General features: G+C 49.3%; 2 protein-coding genes across 7 annotated transcripts in view; one reads left to right on the top strand and one right to left on the bottom strand.

The window, feature by feature from the left end:
- Positions 1-4,709, top strand: part of FNBP1 (formin binding protein 1) — a 49,566-nt gene extending 44,857 nt beyond the window's left edge. Inside the window, exon 18 of the mRNA XM_081339693.1 lies at positions 114-4,709. Within this exon, the coding sequence (XP_081195819.1) occupies positions 114-121 (8 nt within the window). The 3' untranslated portion in view covers positions 122-4,709. The remainder of the gene's footprint in view (positions 1-113) is intronic.
- Positions 4,710-5,849: 1,140 nt separating this feature from the next.
- Positions 5,850-21,292, bottom strand: USP20 (ubiquitin specific peptidase 20). 6 transcript variants are annotated; one of them, XM_081339691.1, is made up of 25 exons: positions 21,222-21,292; positions 18,246-18,392; positions 18,048-18,101; positions 17,782-17,844; positions 17,051-17,187; positions 16,595-16,707; positions 16,433-16,502; positions 15,571-15,684; positions 15,372-15,450; positions 14,354-14,777; positions 13,527-13,661; positions 12,872-12,984; positions 12,135-12,310; positions 11,638-11,732; positions 11,068-11,101; positions 10,784-10,829; positions 10,356-10,536; positions 10,130-10,256; positions 9,672-9,841; positions 9,106-9,187; positions 8,605-8,713; positions 8,030-8,132; positions 7,371-7,442; positions 7,069-7,247; positions 5,850-6,665 (listed from the first exon to the last, which is right to left on the bottom strand). In XM_081339691.1, the coding sequence occupies exons 2-24, from the start codon at positions 18,324-18,326 to the stop codon at positions 7,087-7,089; spliced, it is 2,739 nt and encodes a 912-aa protein (XP_081195817.1). In that variant the 5' UTR covers positions 18,327-18,392; positions 21,222-21,292; the 3' UTR covers positions 5,850-6,665; positions 7,069-7,086. The 6 variants fall into 6 exon arrangements, 5 of the variants coding, with proteins under 5 accessions (XP_081195817.1, XP_081195814.1, XP_081195815.1 ...); XM_081339688.1 differs by having other exon boundaries at positions 14,285-14,777; XM_081339689.1 differs by lacking the exon at positions 21,222-21,292 and adding an exon at positions 20,334-20,417 and having other exon boundaries at positions 14,285-14,777.
- Positions 21,293-21,889: the final 597 nt, after the last annotated feature.

A 21,889-nucleotide genomic window follows, 5' to 3' on the forward strand; every position in this document is an offset into this window, starting at 1 on the left:
ACTTTTTTCAGTGCTGCCGTGACGCACGTTAAAGGATCTGGTGTAACTCCTTTAGTGTACATTTCTTCCTCCCCTACTACTCTTATGGTTTGTTGGTTTGTTGTTTGTTTTAGATTCCTAAAGAAAGAAAAAAATAAGAAGTCAGTTGCTGTAACAAGAGCTTCGGGACGAGCTTGGGCACAGGAGAAGAAACAGATGATTGGATTTTACGATTATTTTGAAACGTGTCCCGTTTTCGAAACCATTCTGGCGTTTGCGAGCTTGGGATGAAAGGGAGGGAGAATGAATGAATGAAGCCCTCATGGAAGGAGAATTAAAACTCCCTTCCAAAACTGTCCTTCATTGCTTCTTACGTTCACCTGCATTTCAGCTGTTGCACCAAGGAATCCATCCTGGCTGGGGGTTCAAGCGATTCTCACCATGGCTTTCCAGATCCAAACTGTGGGATCCCCTCTCTTCTTCCTCCAGAGAAGGGATGGAATCAGAGCTGACCGACAAATGGTTGCCCTTACTCGCCCATTTTCTCATCCCAGTTCCTCAAAGGATTTTGCAAACAGTTTTCGTTTCTCCTACGCAGCAGATGAGAAACAGGGATTTCCCTAGCCGGTGTCTTCGAAACCGAGGTAGTAGATGGATGGTCTCACCACTAGATAGAAATTGGAATTCGCAATGAAGTCTGAAATCATACATTTGGTCCACAGCTAATTCTAGGGCCTAAGGCTGAAATAATTTATGTTTTAATCTAGCAGATCTACCTTCAGCTTGAGGGGGTGGGGGTGGCTTTGCACCCTGTTGTGATTGCTTGAGAAGAAAATGGAGGAATCGGAAGGATTCTGCTTAGAGCAGAAGAAATGTTTCCTATTTGGAGTCTATAGGACCTCTTGGCCACATTGGTTAGGCTAGCCTGTATGGTCCTCCTTGAGGACCCTAGATTGGAGAAGAATGCAAAGCATGCTCCCCTCCAGCTGGGTGAGTGGTTGTGTTTGGTGTGACCCACACCATGGTGTGGTGGAGGGACCCCATTTCTCCTGTCTCGCTCCGTCTGTCCATCACATCAAGATCCAGAGGAGGTTCATCGGAAGGAGAAGAAGCTTCTACCAGGGTTTAGACCAGGGGTAGGCAACCTTGGCTCTTTTATGACTCGTGGACTTCAACTCCCAGAATTCATGAGCCAGCATGGCTCAGGAATTCTGGGAGCTGAAGTCCACGAGTCATCAAAGAGCCAAGGTTGCCTACCCCTGGTTTAGACTAAGGCATAGTGAAGTACAATGTTAGCGTGATATATAAATGAAGCTGCAGAGTTTGGCAATTCATGGTGAGCCAAAAGTGTGCCTTGCTCAGACCAAGGAGTTCCCGTGTTCAGAAACACCCTGTTTTGGTCCTGGGTTCAAGCAGTTCCACAGAACCTGAGAACTTGCAGAAAGTGGTTCAGAGGTCCTGGTTTTAGGCTGCTAAGATGGTCAGATCAGAGTTGTCTTTTGATCGCCCTGGTATTCACCAGGACTTCGGTTCCAAGGCTCACCTCCGCTAAAAACCCATGACGTGGTCTGCAGCTCTCCTGCAGGCAGGAATCCAGGTTTCCATTCTAGGAAGTGCCTAGGGATAATGGATCCCCTTCATCCTACGGACCTCTTAGTAAGAATTAGGGATTTTTCTTCCCCCCTGCGGTCAACCTTGGTGGCTTGAAGAGCAGGTGGGCTTCAAATCCCAGAATTCTCAAGCCAGGCCAGATGTTTGGCTGATGAATTTTGGGAGGAAAAGCCAGGAAAACTGGCACCAACCCAAAACCTTGCTCAGCTCCCGAGGGATCTCTCTGCCCACCTGCGTGACTTTCATTTCACCAACATTCTTTTAGCTAGCCAACATCATTCATGCCAGTCTTGGTTTCTTTCTCCTCTCGGCTTGTTAGTTCCCGGTTCTGCCCTCTCTGCGTCACCCGGGTTGCTTTCTCCTGCCCTTTTAATTTATTAAATTATTTTGCATGGCGCCTCTCTAAATCCGCTCCCCTTTTCTTGCACGTCCACTCCCCTATTTATTTACTTCAGCTTTTCCCAACCTCATCCTGCTTGTGGACTCTCTTGCCTCGGGCAATGGGCTGGAATAGAAGATCTCTAAGGTCCCTTCCAGCCCATGGATTCTGTGATCCATCCCAGCTAAATTTCACTGTGATTCCTTCCCTTCTCGGCTCTTGTCTGCTCTCAAGTTCCACCCTCGTTTTTAGTTCCCTTTTGGGGGCTGCGCCATCAAATCAAAGTTGCGGTGTGGTCAACGTCCCCAAAGATCTACGATCCTTCCCAAAACTGGAGCCTTGTGACGGATTCGCTAAGAAGGCTACTGCTGTGCCGAGTTCGAGAGACTGCTGGATTTGAACTCACCTCTTCTCAGGAGCCTCTGCAGTTTGGGGAGCCAGAAGGGGCCTGGGGTAGCTCCGGATTGCAGCTTCAACGAGCTGTGCCTGCAGCCAAGATTTGAAAGACGGAGCAATCTCTCCAAGAACAGGAGAATGAGATCTCATCTCTCCATCCAAAGAAGTTGAAAAGGACTTGCTGGAATTGATTTTCAAGGAATTTTTGAAGGATTCCCTAGCTAGGTAACACATCGCCAAGAGAACTTGAGTTTTCCCGACATTTTTTGGGTGGAGAAGGTTGTAAGCAAGGAAGTGAGGAGTTGGAAGCTGAAGCAGACACTGGAAATACCCTCCAGATCAGCAGTTTAATACGAGTGGACTATCAGTATCCATTTGTGGATACCATTGCACCATTATAACTCCTTCCACGTCCTCACCATTAAAATGTCCTGGTGAAAGAAAAGTAAAACTTGACTGCTACAAACCTCAGCTAGCTAGAAACAATTCTAGGACTTGCCAGCCTGGATTGGCTGATGACCAAAAGCCCAAGAAACTAAATTGAGCCTCCACTCTTGGGAATAGTTTAACTGTGGGGATCAGAGGCTGGCTGGGAAGGGGGGCCTTTGCTGCAAGGGAGCTGTCAACTGCAGCATATTTGTGTAACTGCCTGTTTGGGGTGGGCATGGAAAATTCAGGGGGGGGACTTTTTCCCCCCAAAATTGTTACCCTGGTGGGCCAGGCTGACACCCAAACTTTCCTCAAGCAGAAAGCAGACTATCCTTCCAGAAAGTTTCCAGGAAGAGTTTGAGGAAGCCCAAAGCAAACAATAAAAAGTTTCAGCATGATTTGGCAAGAGAGCTTCCCATTTGCTAGTCCATTTAGGAAACTGCAGCTTGAAACAGTGGTTGTTATTGGTTCAAAACTAAAATGAGGGACTTCCCAAAATAAACATCCTGCTTTAGTTCAAAAATCCCATTTTCTTCTCCTTTCCCAAATCTGGTGTCCTTAGAAAAGGGTCTCTCTGCTCTCTTTTGATTTTTGGGGAGCAACTGCCCTTTTTTAAAAAAAATAAAAAATGTTTCTTGTAAGCATCATGTATGATGCACCACCGAATCTAAGATCTCGCTAGACTATTCCTGACCAGGAATGTCCACGCGGAGAGAGAGATATACCCAACTGTAGTTTGTTTTCCACAAACCAAGGTTACAATTGATGCATGGGTTCAATCTCTTTTTTATTCAGGTGCAAAGGCTGGGGGGAGGGAAATAAGATGAGCTGTGCCATCATTATATCTGTCCAACTTAAATATTTCTGACATGACATGGGTTTAATTTGGGGAAAAAAGAGAGAAGTGGATGAGTTTAAGACATAGAGGAAGGAATAGGAGCAAATGCCTAAGACTCATTTTCTTTGAAATGCTTATTTTTCATGCAACAGTAGAAAAAAAATGGAAGGACAGAGAATTGTTATCTGCCCTTAATTTTAATTCAATTATTTTTTTGGTTGCCTGTTTTACTTAGCCACACACCTCCCCAAGATGGCTGGGGGGGGATACTTAGGAAATCATGGTGCCAAAAAAGCTGTAGTTTTGAATCCCAACATGTTTTGATTTGGAAGACTTGTTTTGAGATTTTTATGTCATCTCGGAAACTTTCACACAAATGGCATAATAAATTTAAGATTTTTTTTTCAAAAAATCTTCCTATTTCAGACTATTGTCCCTCAGAACCCCATATAGAGACCCTATGTTAGAATATATATGTATATATATTTGAAGTTTCATCTATGCTTAAAAAGCGTGCATGAAATTTTAATGCAGGGCCTTAAGAGGTATGAATTTGAAGTAGACAAGTAACACCAAAAGTTTCTGAAGTTTTTCCTCCTTGGTTAGGATCAGACTAAAAAGACAGATTATCCTGGCCTCTCAACTCATCCTCTACTCTTGCTAACGCCCTTTCTTACCATCTGTAAATAGACGAAGAGAGAAAAAAAATATTTACTGAAAAACTGTGTTTTAATGCTGAGTATTTTTCAAAAGTTCTGCGTACTTCCCATCCCTCCTTCTCATGCTTGAAGTGTCAAAAAGATTTAAAGGAAAAAAAAACCCCGCCAAATTATATTTTAACATAAAATGTCAAGCACTTTTTGTTTTGTTTTTAATTTTTTAATGGTTTACTTCTGTGTATTTAGGCACTGGATTCTTTTCATGTAGGTTTTTGGTGGCAACTTAAATGTCTCTTGTGTATGTATGATTTTCCTAGCTGAAAAAAGGTGTAAAGGAAATCCGAGTTCTAGTGTTTTGACTCATTTTATTTCTGGCAACAGAATTCAATCAAATAAAGTGCTTCCATTTGAAAGCGAATGGAGACTTGAGCTGTGATTGCTGCACATTGGGATGGATTTATTAGAAATGTAGAGAGGGAGGGGGGGACAATTACCAATTTTGCACCTGTATGCTTGCAAAAGAACATATAATTTCCATTGCTAAAATGAAGTGAGTCGCGCCTTATTTTGCCACGGCTGTTAAGTGAATCACAGCAGTCTGTCATGGCTGCATTTCTTTTTCTTAATTTCTTTCCTTCCTTCCTCTCTCCCTCTCCTTCCTTCTTTCTTCCCTCCTTCTCCCTTCCTTCCATTTCTCCCTCCCTCCCAGAAAGGGCGGAATCGACCTAAAGAAACAGAACAAAATGTTAGGTTTGACACTTAAGCCTCTATTTTTAATAGTTTTTAAAGCGGTGCCTCTGGTTTACAGAGCAGGCAGAGCTGTCTGCAAATTCGTTCGGTATGAGACATGCCATAAGAGCTTGGAAGAATTTCCAGACTGGAGAAGGCGGGACAGAGAGAGGGAATCTGTTGTTAATCAATCAACACAATGGCAAGTGGATCCTTTGCTAGTTCTCCCAGCAGAGGACCTGCTTGATACTCTGGCTGCAGCAAAAGGTCCCCAAGCAGAGAAGATCACTTTTCACCTTCTCTTGTTGCAGTTGGCTGGGCTTCCTACCAAAAATAGCAGAGCGTGTCTGTGTGTCATTTTGTCAGGCCTCTGGGAAGGATTGGTTTTAAAAAAGAAGGAAAAAAAAGCAGCCCAGCCAGCCATGAATTATTAACCCCAAGAGGAAAAACTGACACCAAGCAGAGCTCAGAACAGCTGCTTTGGAAAAAAAATTTTTTAGAGACAGATGAAAGACAAGTGACAGTAGCATCATTTTGGACAATTTGCAGAAAGAGACCAATTTTTCCTCCTAAATATCAGGGTCCAGCGGGCAGTTAGTTCTCAAATCTCAATTTTAACTCAAGTTTGGAAGCATTTGGAGGTCTGTTTCAAAGCTACCAGCCAAGATCTTAAATTGTCAGGTACAGGCGGCCCTCGACTTACGAGCACAACTCGGCCCCAAACTTATGTTGCTAGGCAGGTGAGTTTTGCCTCATTTTAACCACCTTTCTTACCACGGTGAAGCAGCCCACCCAGCTCAGATCGAAGCAAAGCAACCTGGACAGGCTCTCTTGAAAACGAGCGAGTTTTATTGGCGGATGTTTTCGGCAGGAAAAAAGAAAACCAATCTTGGGCATCGGGATGAAGCATCCAAGGTCCCAGTCTCCCCAAAGTGGATGCGGCTTGAGGCCCGTGCTTGGTTTTAGGGGGACCAATGTGGCCAGCTTGTGCTTGGAAATACTTGGGTGAAGGGGGGGACAAGAGACGAGAAGAATCAAGGACGATCCATTCCTTGCAAATAAATAGATAAATAGAAGGGAATTGGGGGATGGACTGTACTCTCCGAAGACCCCTTTTTTTATCAGTACGGGAGAAGGGTAGAAGAAATATATTTTGTATGCCACAAAAGGGGGGGGGAGAAACCTTGTCGCCCCACGTGTTCCTTTCAAACGAGGTTCTTTCCAGGCGACTTCAAAATCTCTGCTGAGCGTGGCCCCAAATTCAGGAGAGGAACCAAAAGGAGAACCAAGACAATGGTGCTCCCCTTCTTGGTACATTCTTCAAGAACAGCTCGAGTCACAAAAAGGTGACAAACGGGAACGGTTACCACGCCGGCTCCTTCCAAGGACGGCCCCAACTTCTCCGCAAGAACCCTTCCCGGCTTCTGCAGATGATGGGATGAGAAAGCCAGGCTGTTCCTTGCCTGGATCAGGATGTTGGGACAAAACCAGGCAGGCGAGACGCTCTCCGCCCCCGGCAGAGGCGCGGGAGGAGCGACCGAGCATCAAATTAAGACGGGGGGGGAGGGAAGTGGCTGGCTGGGGACGGGGGGGGGAACGTGTGTTGAGTTCCAAAAGGCAGGAGGAGTCTGAAGGGGGAGCCGACCTAAGGAAAGGAAGGACGGAGAAGTCAGGAATCGTCTTAATACAGTTAGTCCTCGGTTTACGACCACCACAAAGAGCCCGTTTCTGCTGCTAAGTGAAACATTCGTTAAGTGAGTTCTGCCCGGCTTTACGGACTTTCTCGCAAGTTGTTGAATGACTCATTGCAGTTGTTAAAATGAGTAACACGGTTCTTAAGTCAATCTGCTTCCCCTTGACTTTCCTTCTCAGAAGGTCGCAAATGGGGATCGCGTCACCCTGCCATAAATATGAGCCAGTTGCCAAATCACGTACCCACAGGGGCTGAAAAAAAGGAGACTTTTATGGCCCTTGCAGCACCCCCGTGGTCCCAATAACCCAAGGCAAGAGGCATCTACCACCCCTGGAGGGCGCTCCAGACCCCTTACCTGAACGTCCCCACCGCTTTACGCTGCTCTGGTCTCCGCTTCGATCTTCTGCTCCCCGTGGAGACTTTCCACTTCCTGCACCTGGGCCACGTTTTGCCGGATGGCGATTTCAGGGCCTCCGCTGTAGAGCGTGCTCAAGTAGATCCAGGTCTCCTCCGAGATCTGCCCGTAATCGGCTCCTGGAAAAGACAGGGCAGCCCGTCAGGAGAGACTGGGGCAACATCGGAACTCAGAGCCTGCAACACGGATCAAGGCCCGACGGAGCCTGGCGTGAGGGCGGAGCTGATCTCCCTCTTCCTTACCTTGCTTGACTTGCATGTGGCCGCTTCCTTTGGCCACGGCAATTTTGGTGTTGTCAATCGGACCAGGGGGCTCTGCGGGGAAGAAAACGGAGGCTTGTGAGCCGCAGTTGAGGGCAGCCCCCCACTTTGGGCAGAGGGGGCTGCCATGCTCCCACCCGGCCCCTCCGCAGAGGCTGAAGCTATGCACGGAAACTGAGGTGCCTCTTTAAAAAGGGGCTTATGGTGATTTTTTAAAAAAATTATTTTGAAGCGTTTAATAAAACTGGTTCCTTTAATAAAACACTGGCTCCTTTGCTTTTTTTAAAAAAAAAATTTTTGGAAGGGTTTAATAAAACTGATTACTGGTTCCTTTGCTTGGTTTTGGAGTTATAACTCTCCCGGTTATGATGTTCAGCAAGTTATTTAAGGGAAACTTCAAATCCCAGGTCTTGCAAAGCTGACCAAAGGTGCTTTTGGGGGATTCTGGGAGTTGAAGTCCCACGTCTGGAGAGCATTTTCAAATCTCAGAGCACTAAGCAATAGTGGCTAAAGCTTCAGGCTAAAAACAGGGAGACGGTGAGTTCTAGTCCCGCCTTAGGTGCCCGGCTTTCGCCCTGCAAGCTCAATCAGGCAACTGGTCAGGCAGGGAAGCCGCCCTGCCAGCCTCTCCCCAGACTGACCGTTGTCCTTCCCTTTGACGAAGGCCTCCCATTCGCGGAACCACTGCATGCTGATGCAAAAGATGACGCTCGGACACTCCTCGGCCTGGAAGGCTTTGTTCAGCTGGGGGGACGAAGGGGCAGAGGTCAGGCTGGGGGGCTCCAAGAGCTGGAAGGGATCTTGGGAGACCCCTGTACCATTTCAGACAAGTCCAGTTAAAAAACTCCAGTGACAAAGCACCCACAACCTCTGGAGGGAAGCCATTCCACTGGCTTGACTGTTCTCACTGTCAGGCAGTTTCTCCTTAGTTCCAGGCTGCTTCTCTCCTTGGTGAGTTTCTATCCGCTGTGTTTCTCGTCTTGCCTTCTGGTGCTTTGGAAAATAAGTTGATCCCTTCTTCTTACTGGAATGCTGCTATCATGTCTCCCCTCGTCCTTCCTTTTCTCTGGACTAGCCATACCCAGGTCCAGGGCCCTCTTTCCGGCTTCCCAATTCTCTCTTAAATTGGGGAGCCCTTCTGCCAACCCAGACGGCCCCTCCCCTTGAACCCACCATTAGGCTCCCTGCCCCACCAGGCCCGCCCTGGAGACGTTACCTTGATGAAGGTGTCGATCTCCATCTTTCTACGCTTAGCCAGAGCTTCGATCTCTACCTGGCACACCGAGCAGACGTAGAGGTGATTGACGGCTGGGCCGCCCCCAAACCTGAGCACAAAATGAAACCAGGTGCCCATTTCATCTTGCGCCCTGGAATTGAGCCCCCACAGAGCTGCTGCACTCTGGACTGACCAGCTGCGTTTTCCTTGCTCTTCCCTTCCCTTCTATTCATTCTTTTAGTCTATTCTATTTCTTCTGCTCTGCTTTGCTTCTATTTCTATTCTAGCTTGTGTGAGGCAACCATAAATATCTAACATGCCCAATAACACAGAAGCACAGATGCCAGTTCCTAATACGAGACAACTCAAGAGAAAATAGAAGGAAGGGGGACAGCCCTGTGTTTCTCCTGCAAATGGCTTTCCTTGGGATGGAGAGGAGACCAAGAGGAAAGAACAGTAACTCCAACAGTGGCTGAACCGCTGGGAGACAAAACTCCTTACCTGTTATACAGGTATTCCCAAACATTCTGGGGAAGAATTACCACCAGGTCATCAATATAATGGTATTTATTCGGTGGAATTCCTATTGAGAAAGATAAACAGAGTGAAGAATGAGGTTGTTTGAAGTTATTACAGAAGTGAAAAAAGTGACTTTTAATCAGTCTTTCGCACTTATTGCAGTCTCCCCTACGGTTGTGTGATCACAATCTGGGCAGCCAGATCGCATTTACGACGGCTGCAGTGTCCCGGGTGGGTCACGTGATCCCTTTTTGCAACCCTCTGACAAGTAAAGTCAATGGAAAAGCCAGATTCACTTAACAACTGGGTTACTAACTTGACAACTGCAATGGTTTGTTTAACAACTGCGCAAGAAGGTTGCAAAACGAGGCAAAGCTCACTTAACAGCAGAAATTTTGGGCTCAATTGTGTGTGTGGGGGGAGGAGTCGAGGACTTACCTGTACTTGGGGGAGGAAAAAAAGGCTAAAGAACGCCCCCGAGGCCTCTGACTCCCAAGAAAAGCCCCAAACATTACTCCGCAAGGGAGGCGACCCGCAGCATCCCTCACCTCCGTGGGAGCAGAGGAAGGTGTGGTTGCTGATGGGACCGGGCTCCGTGAAGGTGTTGAACTTGTTCAGCCATTCCCGGGAGATGTAAAACTGCAGCAGGCCAGGCTCCTTCATGGTGGCCAAAGAGACGACTTTCTGGCGCTCCCGGAGAGCCTCCTCGCTGCTCTTCCTACCGGCGGTTCAAAAGAAAGGAGAGGGGAACTTGACGAGGGGAGCGGTTTGGCCTAGTGGAAAAGGTACCAAGCTAGAAAGTGGGAGACGGCGAGTTCTAGTCCCGCCTTAGGCATGAAAGCTGCCTGGGCGACTTTAGGCCAATCACCAGGAGACAGTGAGTTCTAGTCCCGCCTTAGGCATGAAAGCTGCCTGGGCGACTTTGGGCCAATCACCCAGAGACCGTGTGACGGTGGGCTCAACTGTGGTCGTAAGTCAAGGACTACCTGCACAAGGTTATCCTCACCTGTAAAACAAGACGTAAGCCTCGGCGTTCTGCACGACCGTTTCATGCACTTCGGTGACGTACTGGTCGTCGAATTCGTACCACTGGCCGTTGATCATGTTCTGGCAGTAGGCAATGTAATGTCCACCTGGGACCGAGAGGTCGAGCATTTAGTGGGGTCCGGAGCCAGCGGCCCGTTTCCAGAACCCGTTCAGAGGAATCGGGGACACGAAGGCGGGTGACTTACTGCCGGCTGTGCCGTGGTGGCAGATCACTGAGAGGAGGTCGTAATTGGTGATTTTGGAGACGCTCTCCTTGGCCAGGAAGGGCCGCAGATCCAGGCCTTCCAGGGGGAAGGAAACGTGGCTGTTGATTTTGAAGGAGTACATGACTTCGTGCCGGAAACGCTTCAGATGGATGCAGAGGACCTAGGGGTGGGGAGGGGGGGGGAAGAAACCCTTTGAAATATGTCTGCAGGGACCCTAACCCATCAGCTGCTCTTGTGGAGAAGTCACCATTAGGCCCTGCAGGAGAGCAAGGAAGGACTTACAGTCACCTTCGTCTCAAATGTCGCTTCCTTCCTTCCTTCCTTCCTTCTTCCCTCCCTCCCTCTCTCTTTCTCATCTCCCTCCCTCCCTCATTGTTGGGAAAAACAGGCAAAGGGAAAGGGCTCACCTCAGGCAGCTGAAGCACTTTACAGTACTTGATTCCGTTCCGCAACCTGGAGGAGGAGGAGGAGAAGGAGGAAGAAGAAGAAGAAAAAGACTGGTCCAGAGTCTCTCCCAAAACTCCCCAGCCAGCTTCCCTTGACCCACTTCTGGGCTGCTCCCAATTTTGTTCTCCCACCAAGATGCTGAGTCTTGGGAGTGAGCAGGGAAAACATCTGGGGCTTGTGGAAAGGGAGGACTTCTCCCCGCTACGGGACGTGGGTCAAATGGAGGGTGGGAAAAGGGACTTACTTTTTACATCTTTCACAGCTGTACATGTTGTCACCTAGAAGAGAAGATGAAGACAAGCATTGCCAGGTTGCTCCTCAAGTGGGCAGTGACCCATTTCTTGCGCGCTCTCTCTCTCTCTGCCCCCCCCCCCAAAAAACTATGCAAGGCTGACTTGGTTTGTGCTTCGATGGGAGACCACCAGGAGATGGAGTCCCATGAGATTTTACATTTAAGGCACGGCCATTAAGTGAATCACTGCAGGTGAGTGAATTATGCGGTCGTTAGGCGAATCTGGCTTCCCCTACTGACTTGGCTTGTCAGAAGCTGGCTGGGAAGGTGGCAAATGGAGATCACGTGACCCTGGGACGCTGCAACCATCGTAAATACACGCTGGTACCAAGCACCCGAATTCTGATCACACGACCTCAGGGAGGCTGTGATGGTCACAAGTGTGAGGACTGGTCATGTACGTCATTTTTCTCAGTCTAACTTCGAACAGTCCCTAAACAAATGGCTGTAAGTTGAGGGGGAACCTGTAGCCTTTCCTTCACGGGCCTGGAGGTGGCGCCGCCTTTCTCCTTGCAAACACACCTTTCAACTCGTCTGCAGCGAAAAAGGCCGCCAGGCAGTCTTCCAGGGTAACGACGGGCCCCCAAAACCAGCTGGGGATACAGGACACCACAAACCTGGGGAAGACAAGGAGACAGGTGTGTGAGTCCTTCTGGACCTGACGCCCCGCTTGGAATTTGTACCTAGGACTTCTGGAAAACTACTCCTGGGGGATGAATCATTCTGAGCCCCGCTTTTATGTCCAAATTTTGATCACATGACCACAGGGAGGCTGCAACCGTTGTGTGAAAAACAATTGCAACTCACTTTTTCGGTGCCACTATAACTCTAAATGGTCACTAAATGAACTGTTCTTAAGTCGAGGACTGCAGTAGAACAGTGTTGCTCAACCTGCAGCAACCTTCAGACGCGTGGACTTCAACAGGGGACTTCTGGGAATTGAAGTCCACACCTCTGAAGGTGGCTAAGGTTGAGAAACACTGCAGCAACCGCACGATGCCCATGTCTGAGCCACAGACCTGCGAATGTAGTCCATGATGAAGGCGATCCAACCCTGCGAGGCGGCATAGTTGTCACCGCACGCTCCTGTCTTGACTGGCACATTTTGGTAAATGGCTGAATGCAGTTTAGCCAAGTCTTCCTTCCCGGGAATCGGCAGCGACAGATCCTGGAAGGTCTCTACGGTGGTGGAAACCTGGAAGGCACCAAAGGGGGAGAGAAGAAAGTAAGTGAAATAAAATGAAAGTTAATGAACAAGGAGATACGTTCGATTTCGCAGCTACTAAGATTGTTGGTGGAGCAGGTACAAAAACAGCCAGAAAAATGATGAAAGTCTGGGAAACGGACCCCTTCTTAGTCAATAGGAGTGCTGGTTTACCACCAGCCTATCAGTTACTTAGGAGACGAGGACTTGGCAGTGCAAGGGGACAATAGCCAATCACTGGCCATCAACACACCAATAAATCAATAGGAAGGCACCACATATACGACACACAGAATAGCCTAAAGCACACATTCCAGTAACGAGAAATTACCTGAGGATGGGCTCCAGTACGAGTCCAAAAGCTCAGAAGGCAAAACAGTGACCTACCAGATTGCATCTTGCAAGAAAGTTAAGTTCCTGCCTGGGCCCATCATTCCTATACCAAAAACTAGGAAAAATCCCTCTCCTAATGGCCAAACTCTGGTGTGACGGGCTGCCACAGCTGAAGGAGACGGTGTGGAAAAGGGCCGGCTTCTTTCCAAGAAAACTCACTCGGTCACAGGTGAGGCACTGGACGAGGCTGAGAATGGAGCCGTCGAAGATGTCGGAGATGACGCTACGATAGCGCAACTCTTTCTTCCTTTTTCCAGCCGTCAACAGCTGAGCTGAAGGAGGCGGCAAATAAAAACAGAAGGAAGATAGGACCAACGGCAATAGGCACCTGGGTGCATTTGCAAAATATCTGGAGCACTACTTGCACACCAATAGCAGCAGCAGACTTATATACCGCTTCACAGTGCTTTACAAGCCTCTCTTAAGCGTTTTACAGAGTCAGCATCTGGTCCCCAACAATCTGGGTCCTCATTTTACCGACCTCAGAAGGATGGACGGCTGAGTCAAAGTTGAGCCGGTCAGGATCGAACTGCCGGCAATGCGCAGAGTTAGCCTGCCAATCCTGCATTCTGCCCATTGCACCACCAGGGCTCCTAATACCACTGGCACCGACAAAACCCAGGTCAGTCAATTGCAAAAGGCAGCTTCGCTTGGATGCCTGTAACCCCATCAAAGAACATCGGCCTATCCCAGGTCCTTCAGATTCCCAGTCAATATGGAAGCTAAACAACCCCAGCAGCAACGGTTGTAAAACCGGGGGCAATGAGTCGAGGACTCAAAGAAGCACATCACGCAGAAAACCTTCTCCTCCTACCTTTCTTCAGCACGTACGAGGGTCCCAGCCTCACAGGGCTGGAATGCGGAGGATTCGAGAGTTTGGCGTACATATCACGGTGGACAGGGCTGCAGGGCCGCGATGAGCAACGAGAGTAGGCGTCATTATCTGGTTCTGAGAACGATGAGATTTGATTTTATTAAATTTTTATGTCTCCCATCTCCTCTATAAGGAGAGTCTGAGTGGCTTAAACACGGAGAGAGGAGGAGTGGGAGAAGATAAAAAAGAAGGCAGGAGAAGATGGAAAGGGAGGAGGGGGGAGGGGAAAGGAAAAAAGGAGACAGAAGGTAAATAATAAATGAGGGAGGGAGGATGAGGAGAGGGAGGGGGAGAGGGAGGAAGAAACATGGGAAAAGGGAAGGAGGGAAGGAAGGAAGGAAGGAAGGAAGGAAGGAAGGAAGGAAGGAAGGAAGGAAGGAAGGTAGGTAAATGAGAAAGGGATGGCTGGATGGGGAGAGAGAAGAACAGCAGATCCATAGGGAACCTCCAGTCCAGCTCTCCCAAAACGGAGGTGGTATATACAGCCTCCTCCCTGCAAGACTGCCAAACTGCTCTGGCCAATCAGAACAAACCTCTTGGCCCTAGTCAGCAATCCTACACCCCCCCCCCCGAGAGCTTTCTTAGAAACAGGAGAGACAGTCGGCCCTTTCCTGCTTCTTCTCTCTTCCCTCCTAATTCACCCCAATAATTTCTAAAAGGAAAAACGAAAGGCGGTCTCGGGAGATCGCAAAGCTCACCCGGTCCAGAGACTGATTTTCCACGTCCACGAAGCAGCAGGGGAGCCCTACACTCCCTCTGGGCCCTACCTGGGATCCTCGCAGGGCTGGCGGGTCGAGGAGGGGGCGGCAGGAGCCCTTCCGGAGAAGCCCCGCCCTCCACCGCCATCATCGAGGTGTCGATGTCTGCATCTTCGTCCACTTGCTCCGAGTTGCTCCGCCGTTGGTGGCAGAATTTCCGATCCTTCATCCGTTCCTTCTCGGAGATGCTCCGGCCCGCCTCGTCCTGGATCAGCAGCTCCGCTTCGGCCGAGCCCGTTTTGCCCTGCCCGTCCCCTTCTCCGCGGTCGCTGCTCGAATCGCAGGAGAGGAACTCGTCCTCCGAGGGGCTGCGGTCCCCCTCCCTCTTCTCATCCGTGTCGCTCACGTCCGAGTCGCGCAGCTCGGCCATCACCGGCTCCTTCAGCTCTTCGTGAAGTTGGTCCATCAGGCAGCGGAGAAATTCCTGGGTGTCCTAAGACGGGATGGAAAGAAGAGCAAAGTTCGCCAGGGAAAAATCCCCAATCCTTAATGTTTTGATGGTCCACGGAGCGCCCGCCGCTCAAATCCCATGCAAGTTCAGCAGCAAAGCAAGTTACAGCTGGAAATGGACTTATGACTATTTTTCATACTTACAACCGCTGCAGCATCCCCGTGGTCCCCTGATCAAAATTTGGACAACTGACAACTGGCTCCTATTTATGGTGATCACAAAGTCGTGTGTGTGTGTGTGTGTGTGACGTGATGCCCCTTTGAGACCTTCTGACACACAAAGTCAATGGGGAAAGTCAGACTCTCTTAACTGCCTTGTCACTAACTAAACTGCAGGGATTCACGTAAAAACTGTGGCAAGAAACTCACTGCAATGGCCCTTCTCCAACAAACCGTGGCTGAAGCGAGCCACCCTTTAGCAAATGTGTGAACTCAGGTCTAGGCTCCCTCTGTAAAAGAGGGAGATTGTTGGAAGACACCCCGAGGAAGAATCGCGTGTTTGGTCCCGGAGAAACGGAGAGCGTTTCCTGCTTTGCAACAACGGCAGGAAGGAGATGCCAGGAAATTCCCACCTCACCTGTTGTGCGTAGCCCCGGAACATGGGGTTGATCAGCTTGATGCTGTGGGAGAGGCTGCTGGGAACAACGTAGCTCGGGCTAGGAAGGAGGAAGGGCAAGCCGTAACAACGGGGTGGTTTTCATTTTCCACCCACCCACTCACCCAGGCTAAAATTTTGCTTTACGTCTCCCAAACTGCGCTCTCCTTAGCCAACTCACCGCTTTTTGTGCCAGACTTCCGAGATCAGCTTCTGGTAACTTTTGCAGAGCGCCGGCTTCTTGTCGGTTCTCACGAGCCCCCCGCATTCGAGGAAGAACTGTGTGAGTGGGGGGCTGAAACGGAGGCGAGAAGGCTGGTGAGAACATTTCTGGCCATTTCAGAGCAGATTCACAGACCCAACGTGGAGATGAGGAGATCGTTCCCCGTGCAAACTTACAGGCAGTCCTCGCCTTACGAACGCAATGGAGCCCAGCCCTTCTGTGGCTAAGCAAGACAGCTGTTCAGCGAGTTCTGCCCCCATTTTATGACCTTGCAGTGGTTAAGTTAGTCACATAGTGCTTAAAGTGATTCTGGCCTCCCCCATGGATTTTGCTTGGCAGAAGGTCGCAAAAGGGGATTTATTTATTTTATTTATTTATTTATTTAGATTTATATACCGCCCTTTCCCGAAGGACTCAGGGCATTTAAAAAACAGTCAATACAAACGTTAAAACAAAATTAAAAGAGATCACGTGACCACCCCCACCCCCCGGGACTCTGCGACCGTCATAAATACGAGTCCATTCTCAAGCATCCGAATGTAAATCACACGACCCTGCAGACGCCTCAGCGACGATAAGTCGATCGTTATGTCACTTTTTTCAGTGCCGCTGTAACTTCAAACGGTCTTTAAACAAGCTGTCGCAAGTCAAGGGTTGCCCGTACTTCAGATTCTTGCAGAGAGCTTAAGCGTGCGACAAAGCTGTCTATTCATTTGATCTGCCTGGATTTCCCGCCCTCGATAAGAGACCTTCGGTTTTGGCCCAGCATCCCAGACCTCAACGAGGCCTTTCAGAAAATGACCCCAGTTCCACCACCTACCAGTTGGAGAGAGCCTGGAGAGCAGCGTTCATGTAACACGAATTCCCCAGATTTTTCATTCCCGTAAGGCCTAACGGGGCGGGGAGACAATGTGTGAAGCTCCCGACAGCCCCGCTAAGCCCTTTGCCACCGCCCAGGGAGAAGGAACGCCAGCCGGGTCACCTCTTGGTTTTAGGTCGTCGTCTTCCGATTCCGATTCTCCTTCGTCAGCGACGGCGATCGGGACAGCTTTGAGCGGATGGACAGGCGGGAGAGCATCCTGGAGCAGGAATTCACTACGGCAAGAAAAGTTGTAAAGTGGGGCAAAACCTACTTAACAAACTCTCGCTTAGCAACAGAAAAGTTGGGTTCAACTACAGTTGTAAGTCAAGGACTAACTGGGCTCTCAGTATGGACGTTCGGTGGGTGGCTGGGGGGGAGGGGGGACCCTCTCAGCTCTGCCTACCTGAAGGGGTGTTGTTAGGAGGACCAAAACTGGAGGCAGCGGTGCTCAGCATGACCGTCTTTAAGCACCGATGTAAACCTCAGGAGCCCCAAAAGCTCGTAACTCTTTCGCGTTCTTCCACCAAGAAAAAAAGGGGCAACGAAGGCAGCACAATCCACAAAACTACCCGCTACCTGTTCTGTTCCATAAACAGGGAAGGCAGGTTGGCAGGATGGGAAGCCAGATTTTGGTCCAAGAACACCTCCTTCTCGCACGCATAGCACCACACCCGAAACGTGGTCAGGTTCACCGTCAAATTGTGCTTTTTGGCCTGGGGGGGGAAGGAAAAAAAGACCAAAATAGTCATTAGGGTTTGTGATTCACAGACTCCAGCGATTTACAGACTACAGATTAGCGGAATTGGAAGGGACCTTGGAGGTCTTCTAGTCCAACCCCCTACTCAAGCAGGAAACCCTTGGACAACCCTTGGACAAATGGTTGTCCAATCTCTTCTTGAAAACTTCCAGTGCTGGAGGATTCCACAACTTCTGGAGGCAAGGAGTTCCTTGCTGATTTAATTGTTCTCACTGTCAGGAAATTTCTCCTTAATTCTAGGTTGGATCACTCTTAAGTTTCCATCCGTTGCTTCTTGCCCTGCCTTCAGGTGCTTTGGAGAACAGGTTGACCCCCTCTCCCTCTTCTTTGGGACAGCCTCTCAGATATTGGAAGACTGCTATCGTATCTCCCCTAGTCCTTCTCTCCATTAAATTAGACATACCCAATTCCTGCAACTGTTCTTCATATGCTTTAGCCTCCAGTCCCCTATGCATCTTTGTTGCTCTTCTCTGCACTCTCTCCAGAGTCTCAACATCAGGGAATCAATTTACTCAACTTAGTCAAATGAAGCTGGTAAGGAACCGCTCACCTGGGCGTGCAAAGTGCTGTGATCCGCAAAGGACTCCCCACAACCGACGTAATGGCAACCAACCTAAGGGAAGCAGACGGACCTATTTAAGCTGAAGCAAATTTAATTTAAAGTCGTTGCATTTGCAAGGCAGGCAGAAAACCCGGCCTTTAGGGCCTCAAAGGACTCTTCCCGGTCCAGTAACTCAACAGATTTGACAAAGCAGAGGAGCACAACTCCCCCCTTTGCAAAGGTTTGCGGGGGTGGGTGGGTGGGGTGTGTCTTACCTGAAGGCAGGCCCATAGATTTGGTCCTCCCGCACCGCAAGACTGGCATGTTCCCTAGATTCACATGGAGGAGAAAAGAAAAAATGAAAAATGTTGACATAATTCCTGGTGATTTCCCAGGCACCCCCTATTTTCTCCCCCAACAACCACCTGCATACACCAGCAAGGATAAACGTTGCTGCAGGCAGAGCCACTTACCTTGGATTTGAAAAGCATGTCGTCCTTGGTGACCTCACCTATGCAGTCCAGGTGAGGACAGAGGTCTCTTGGGTCCCCCATCTTGTGCCTGGGCTCGGACAAACAACAGGCTTCTTTTCCCAGGCCAGTTCAGGCCACCGTCCGTGCCTAAAACAGAAAGAGAAGGGTTTCAAATTTGCCTCTTTGCATTAGGCTGCAGATGACTGGATTTCAAGAAGGCAACTGAAATATTTTATCTTCCAAATGTTAAGTGTTTTTGTATAATTCATGAGCCCTTGGAAAAGACAGCAGTCTAAAAATGTAGCCAACAAATAAACAGAACAGTATTTACAATTCCAGTATAATTCCTGTATCAATACTCTGCCTCCCCAAGGCACTGAAGGTGTAAAAAAAAAGAAACAATTAAAAATAGGATTTTTTTTAAAAAACAACCCACAGAAGGTCTGGTAGGAAAGGAAGAATTTCACTTTTCTTTCTAAATTAGTACTTCTCAATATTGGTCACTCGAAGATGTGTTAAAACTTCTTAGTTCCCAGCCCACATGGAATTGAAGTCCGTGCATCTTAAAGCTGGCTGGCTGGGGATTTCTGGGAATTGCAATTCAGGTATTTTAAAGTGGCTAAGGTTGAGGAAAAAACACTGCATTAAGGATTCTAAAGGGCAGAAATTTGCAGCAGTCCTTCTGTCACCCAGTTGTATCAAGTGACAACGCAGGATGAAAAATTAATTGCAACCTTGCTTGTGATACCACCTCCTCTCTTGCAGATTTTAAATGCAGCTGATTTCCCATCTTTCTTTCTTACTCACTCAGTGTGAGGACTGTGTGGGGAGCAAAACAACAGAAGGAACACGTTCTTTCATATCCACTGAGCTAGAAAGAATTCCCACAGCTTTCCAGCCACGGGCTAGGTTTTCCAGCTACTAAGCTCTTGTCTAAATGCAATAAGAATATAATACTGCTCCACCCGCTCTTGAATCCTTCTCTAAATCAATTGAGGCCCATTGACAGCCTGATAAAATACTAATTAAGATGCAGCTCACAGAACGTTCCCTATTCTGCTTTGCCTGGCTCAAACAGGAGCCGCTAGAAGCCTTAAACGGACTGCAGTTTGTTTCCCCCTTGCACAACAGTCCTTTGGCACAAACACAGTGCTTTCTGAGCAGCTTAAAAAAGAAATCAATATTATAGAAGAGAAAAAGAATCCAGTTCACATCCCATGTAAGCAACCCAGCAAATAAATCTGATCTAATCTAATCCTCCATCTGTCTACCTACCTATCAAATTTTGAAACTGCTCACCTCCCTGGGTGGTATACAAATCATAAAAATCACAGGACTGGGAGGGACCTTGAAGATCTTCTAATCCAACCTGTTGGGCAAGGCAGGAGTCCTTATACCAACACAAATGGTTGTCCAATCTCTTCTTAAAAACCTCCAGTTTTGGAACACCCACAACTTCTGAAGGCAAGTTGTTCCACTGATTGTTCTCATTGCCAGGAGGTTTCTCTTTAATTCTAGGCTGCTTTTCTCCTTGATGAGTTTTCTATCCATTGCTTCTTGTCCTGTGACTATCATGTCCCCCCCTCGTCCTTCTCGTTAAACTAGCCGTACCCAATTCCTGCAACCGTCCTTCATATGTTTCAGCCTCCAGCCCCCTAATCATCTTAGCTGCTCTTCTCTGCACTCTTTCCAGAGTCTCAGCACCTTTTTTATAATATTGTGACCAAAATTGGACTCAGTATTCCAGGTATGGTCTTGCATCCACATTTAGAATACTGTGTATCCCCTCCCCCAGTTTGATGTGTTTTGTTCATCTACCAGATTTATACAGCTGCCCAACTCACAGCGATTGGTTTTAGAAAACCACTTTGGCCCTGCTCGTTCAATTTGGCACCCTTTTCAAGTTTGCAGTGCTGGCACCTTCCGGGCTGTATTAAATAAACCAGAAGGGTTTTCTGGAAATCGCTCCCCGAAAGTCCCCCAAAGCATCAACTGGTTGCTCCTAGCACAGATAAAAACAAAGCCTTCACGTGGCTGTTTGGAGGCTTAGCAACCAATTATTTTTTTTCAGCTCCGATGGAGACTTACTCATCATTTTCCCCACAAAAGCTGGAGCTGTTCACAGCCAGGTTTTTTTTCTGCCAGCTTCATCTTTCCCGTTTTTTCACCCGTCCTGTAAAGGGAAGACCCGTTTCCCCCTCTTTCCAAGCTCCTTTCCCTCATGAAAACACTGCTCTTCGGGAGGCCTCCCTAAACAGAACACAAACTTCAGGTAGTCCTCGACTTACAACAATTAAGCCCAAAAGTTCTGTTGGTAAGCAAGACAGCCAGTTGTTGAGTTTTGCCTCTTTTTACGGCCTTTCTTGCCACAGTGGTCGTTAAGTTAGTAACCCAACCTAACCCAGGTAGAATGGGAGCTGGACCAAGAGGTCGTGGGAATGCAGATAGGGGAAGGGAGGGCAATATTCTGCTCTGATGGGGGGGGGAGATATGGGGAAGCCCCCCCCTCCCCTTTACCCATCACTTATTATTTATTTATTTGATCTCTATAGCTGCCCCTCCCAAGAAACGATTCTGGGCGGCTCACAATTCCAAAACACGTGTAACAAAAACATTCTAAAGCAATAAAAAAACATGAAAACAATCAGAACCTCTAAACATGCCAAGGTCGATTAGGGGAGGGGTCCTGCCTCGAGACCCTTGTAGCTCTTAAGGAGATCCCCCCTACCGGGTTTCCTCAGCGCTGTCAGAGCCCCTTCCCCCTCGCCCGGAAGCTCAGACTCGCCCGGCCGCCTCCCACGCGCCTTCCTCGGCTGGGCGCGCTAGGCGAGGCCGGGGCTTCCGAGCGGGCTAGGCCGCAAAACCTGCCTTCTCGCCCGCTGAGCCGGAGGAAGAGGCCGGGGGGGGGGCGAAGCGAGGCCGCGGGGGAGGGAATCGGACGGGGTGGGAGTCCGGGTGGGGAAGGGCGCTGCTTACCGGCCGGGGCCGCCTCGGAGGGCGACGCGCCGCTCGGGGGAAGCGGGAGACGGCGATGGTGCCGGGGGCGGGGCCGCGGAGGAGGAGGGGGCGGGGCGGGGCGGGGCCTGGGCAGAGAAGGCGGTCCAGAGGGGGAGGGGGCGGGCGAGATGCCCTCGGGGTGCCCCCGCGGACTCTGTTTCTTCGCTAAGCGGTGAGCAAGGTGGCCTCTGGGGACCCAAAGACCCCAAATCTCCTAGAGACAGTAGGCAAGATGCCCTCGGGGTGCCCCCACGGACTCCAGTCGCTTCCAGGATGCGCGCCGGGGAAAGCAAAGACTCCGTCTCCTCTCTAGGTTTGGGGCAAGATGACCTCTGGGGGACCCCCAAGATTCCTATTCCACTATAGGCAGTAGGCAAGGCGCCCTTTGGGTGCCCCACAGGCTATTTCTTGCCTAGGGAGTGGCAAGATGACCTCTGAGTGCCCCGAACATTCTGGCTCTTCTCTCAACAGTGGAGGAGACGCTCTCTTGGAGGCGGGGGGGGCGGGGGGGGGCTACCGGCTCTCGTGCCTCTATAGATTGGGGAGAAGCCAGCGTTTCCCAACCTTAGGAACTTGAAGATGTGTGGACAGCATAGCTGGCTGGGGAATTCTGGGAGTTGAAGTCCACGCATCTTCAAGTTCCTAAG

The sequence above is a fragment of the Vipera berus genome (genome assembly GCF_964194415.1).
Source record: "Vipera berus genome assembly, chromosome: 15".
Lineage (NCBI taxonomy): Eukaryota > Metazoa > Chordata > Lepidosauria > Squamata > Viperidae > Vipera > Vipera berus.

Excerpts from the sequence above, each read along its gene's own strand:
- USP20 (XM_081339688.1), bottom strand. The coding sequence starts at position 18,326 with ATGGGGGACCCAAGAGACCTCTGTCCTCACCTGGACTGCATAGGTGAG. Across the intron at positions 16,503-16,594 it reads CGACGACCTAAAACCAAGAG|GCCTTACGGGAATGAAAAAT; the intron begins GTGACCCGGCTG and ends CCGCCCCGTTAG. Across the intron at positions 8,133-8,604 it reads AGATCGACACCTTCATCAAG|CTGAACAAAGCCTTCCAGGC; the intron begins GTAACGTCTCCA and ends TCGTCCCCCCAG.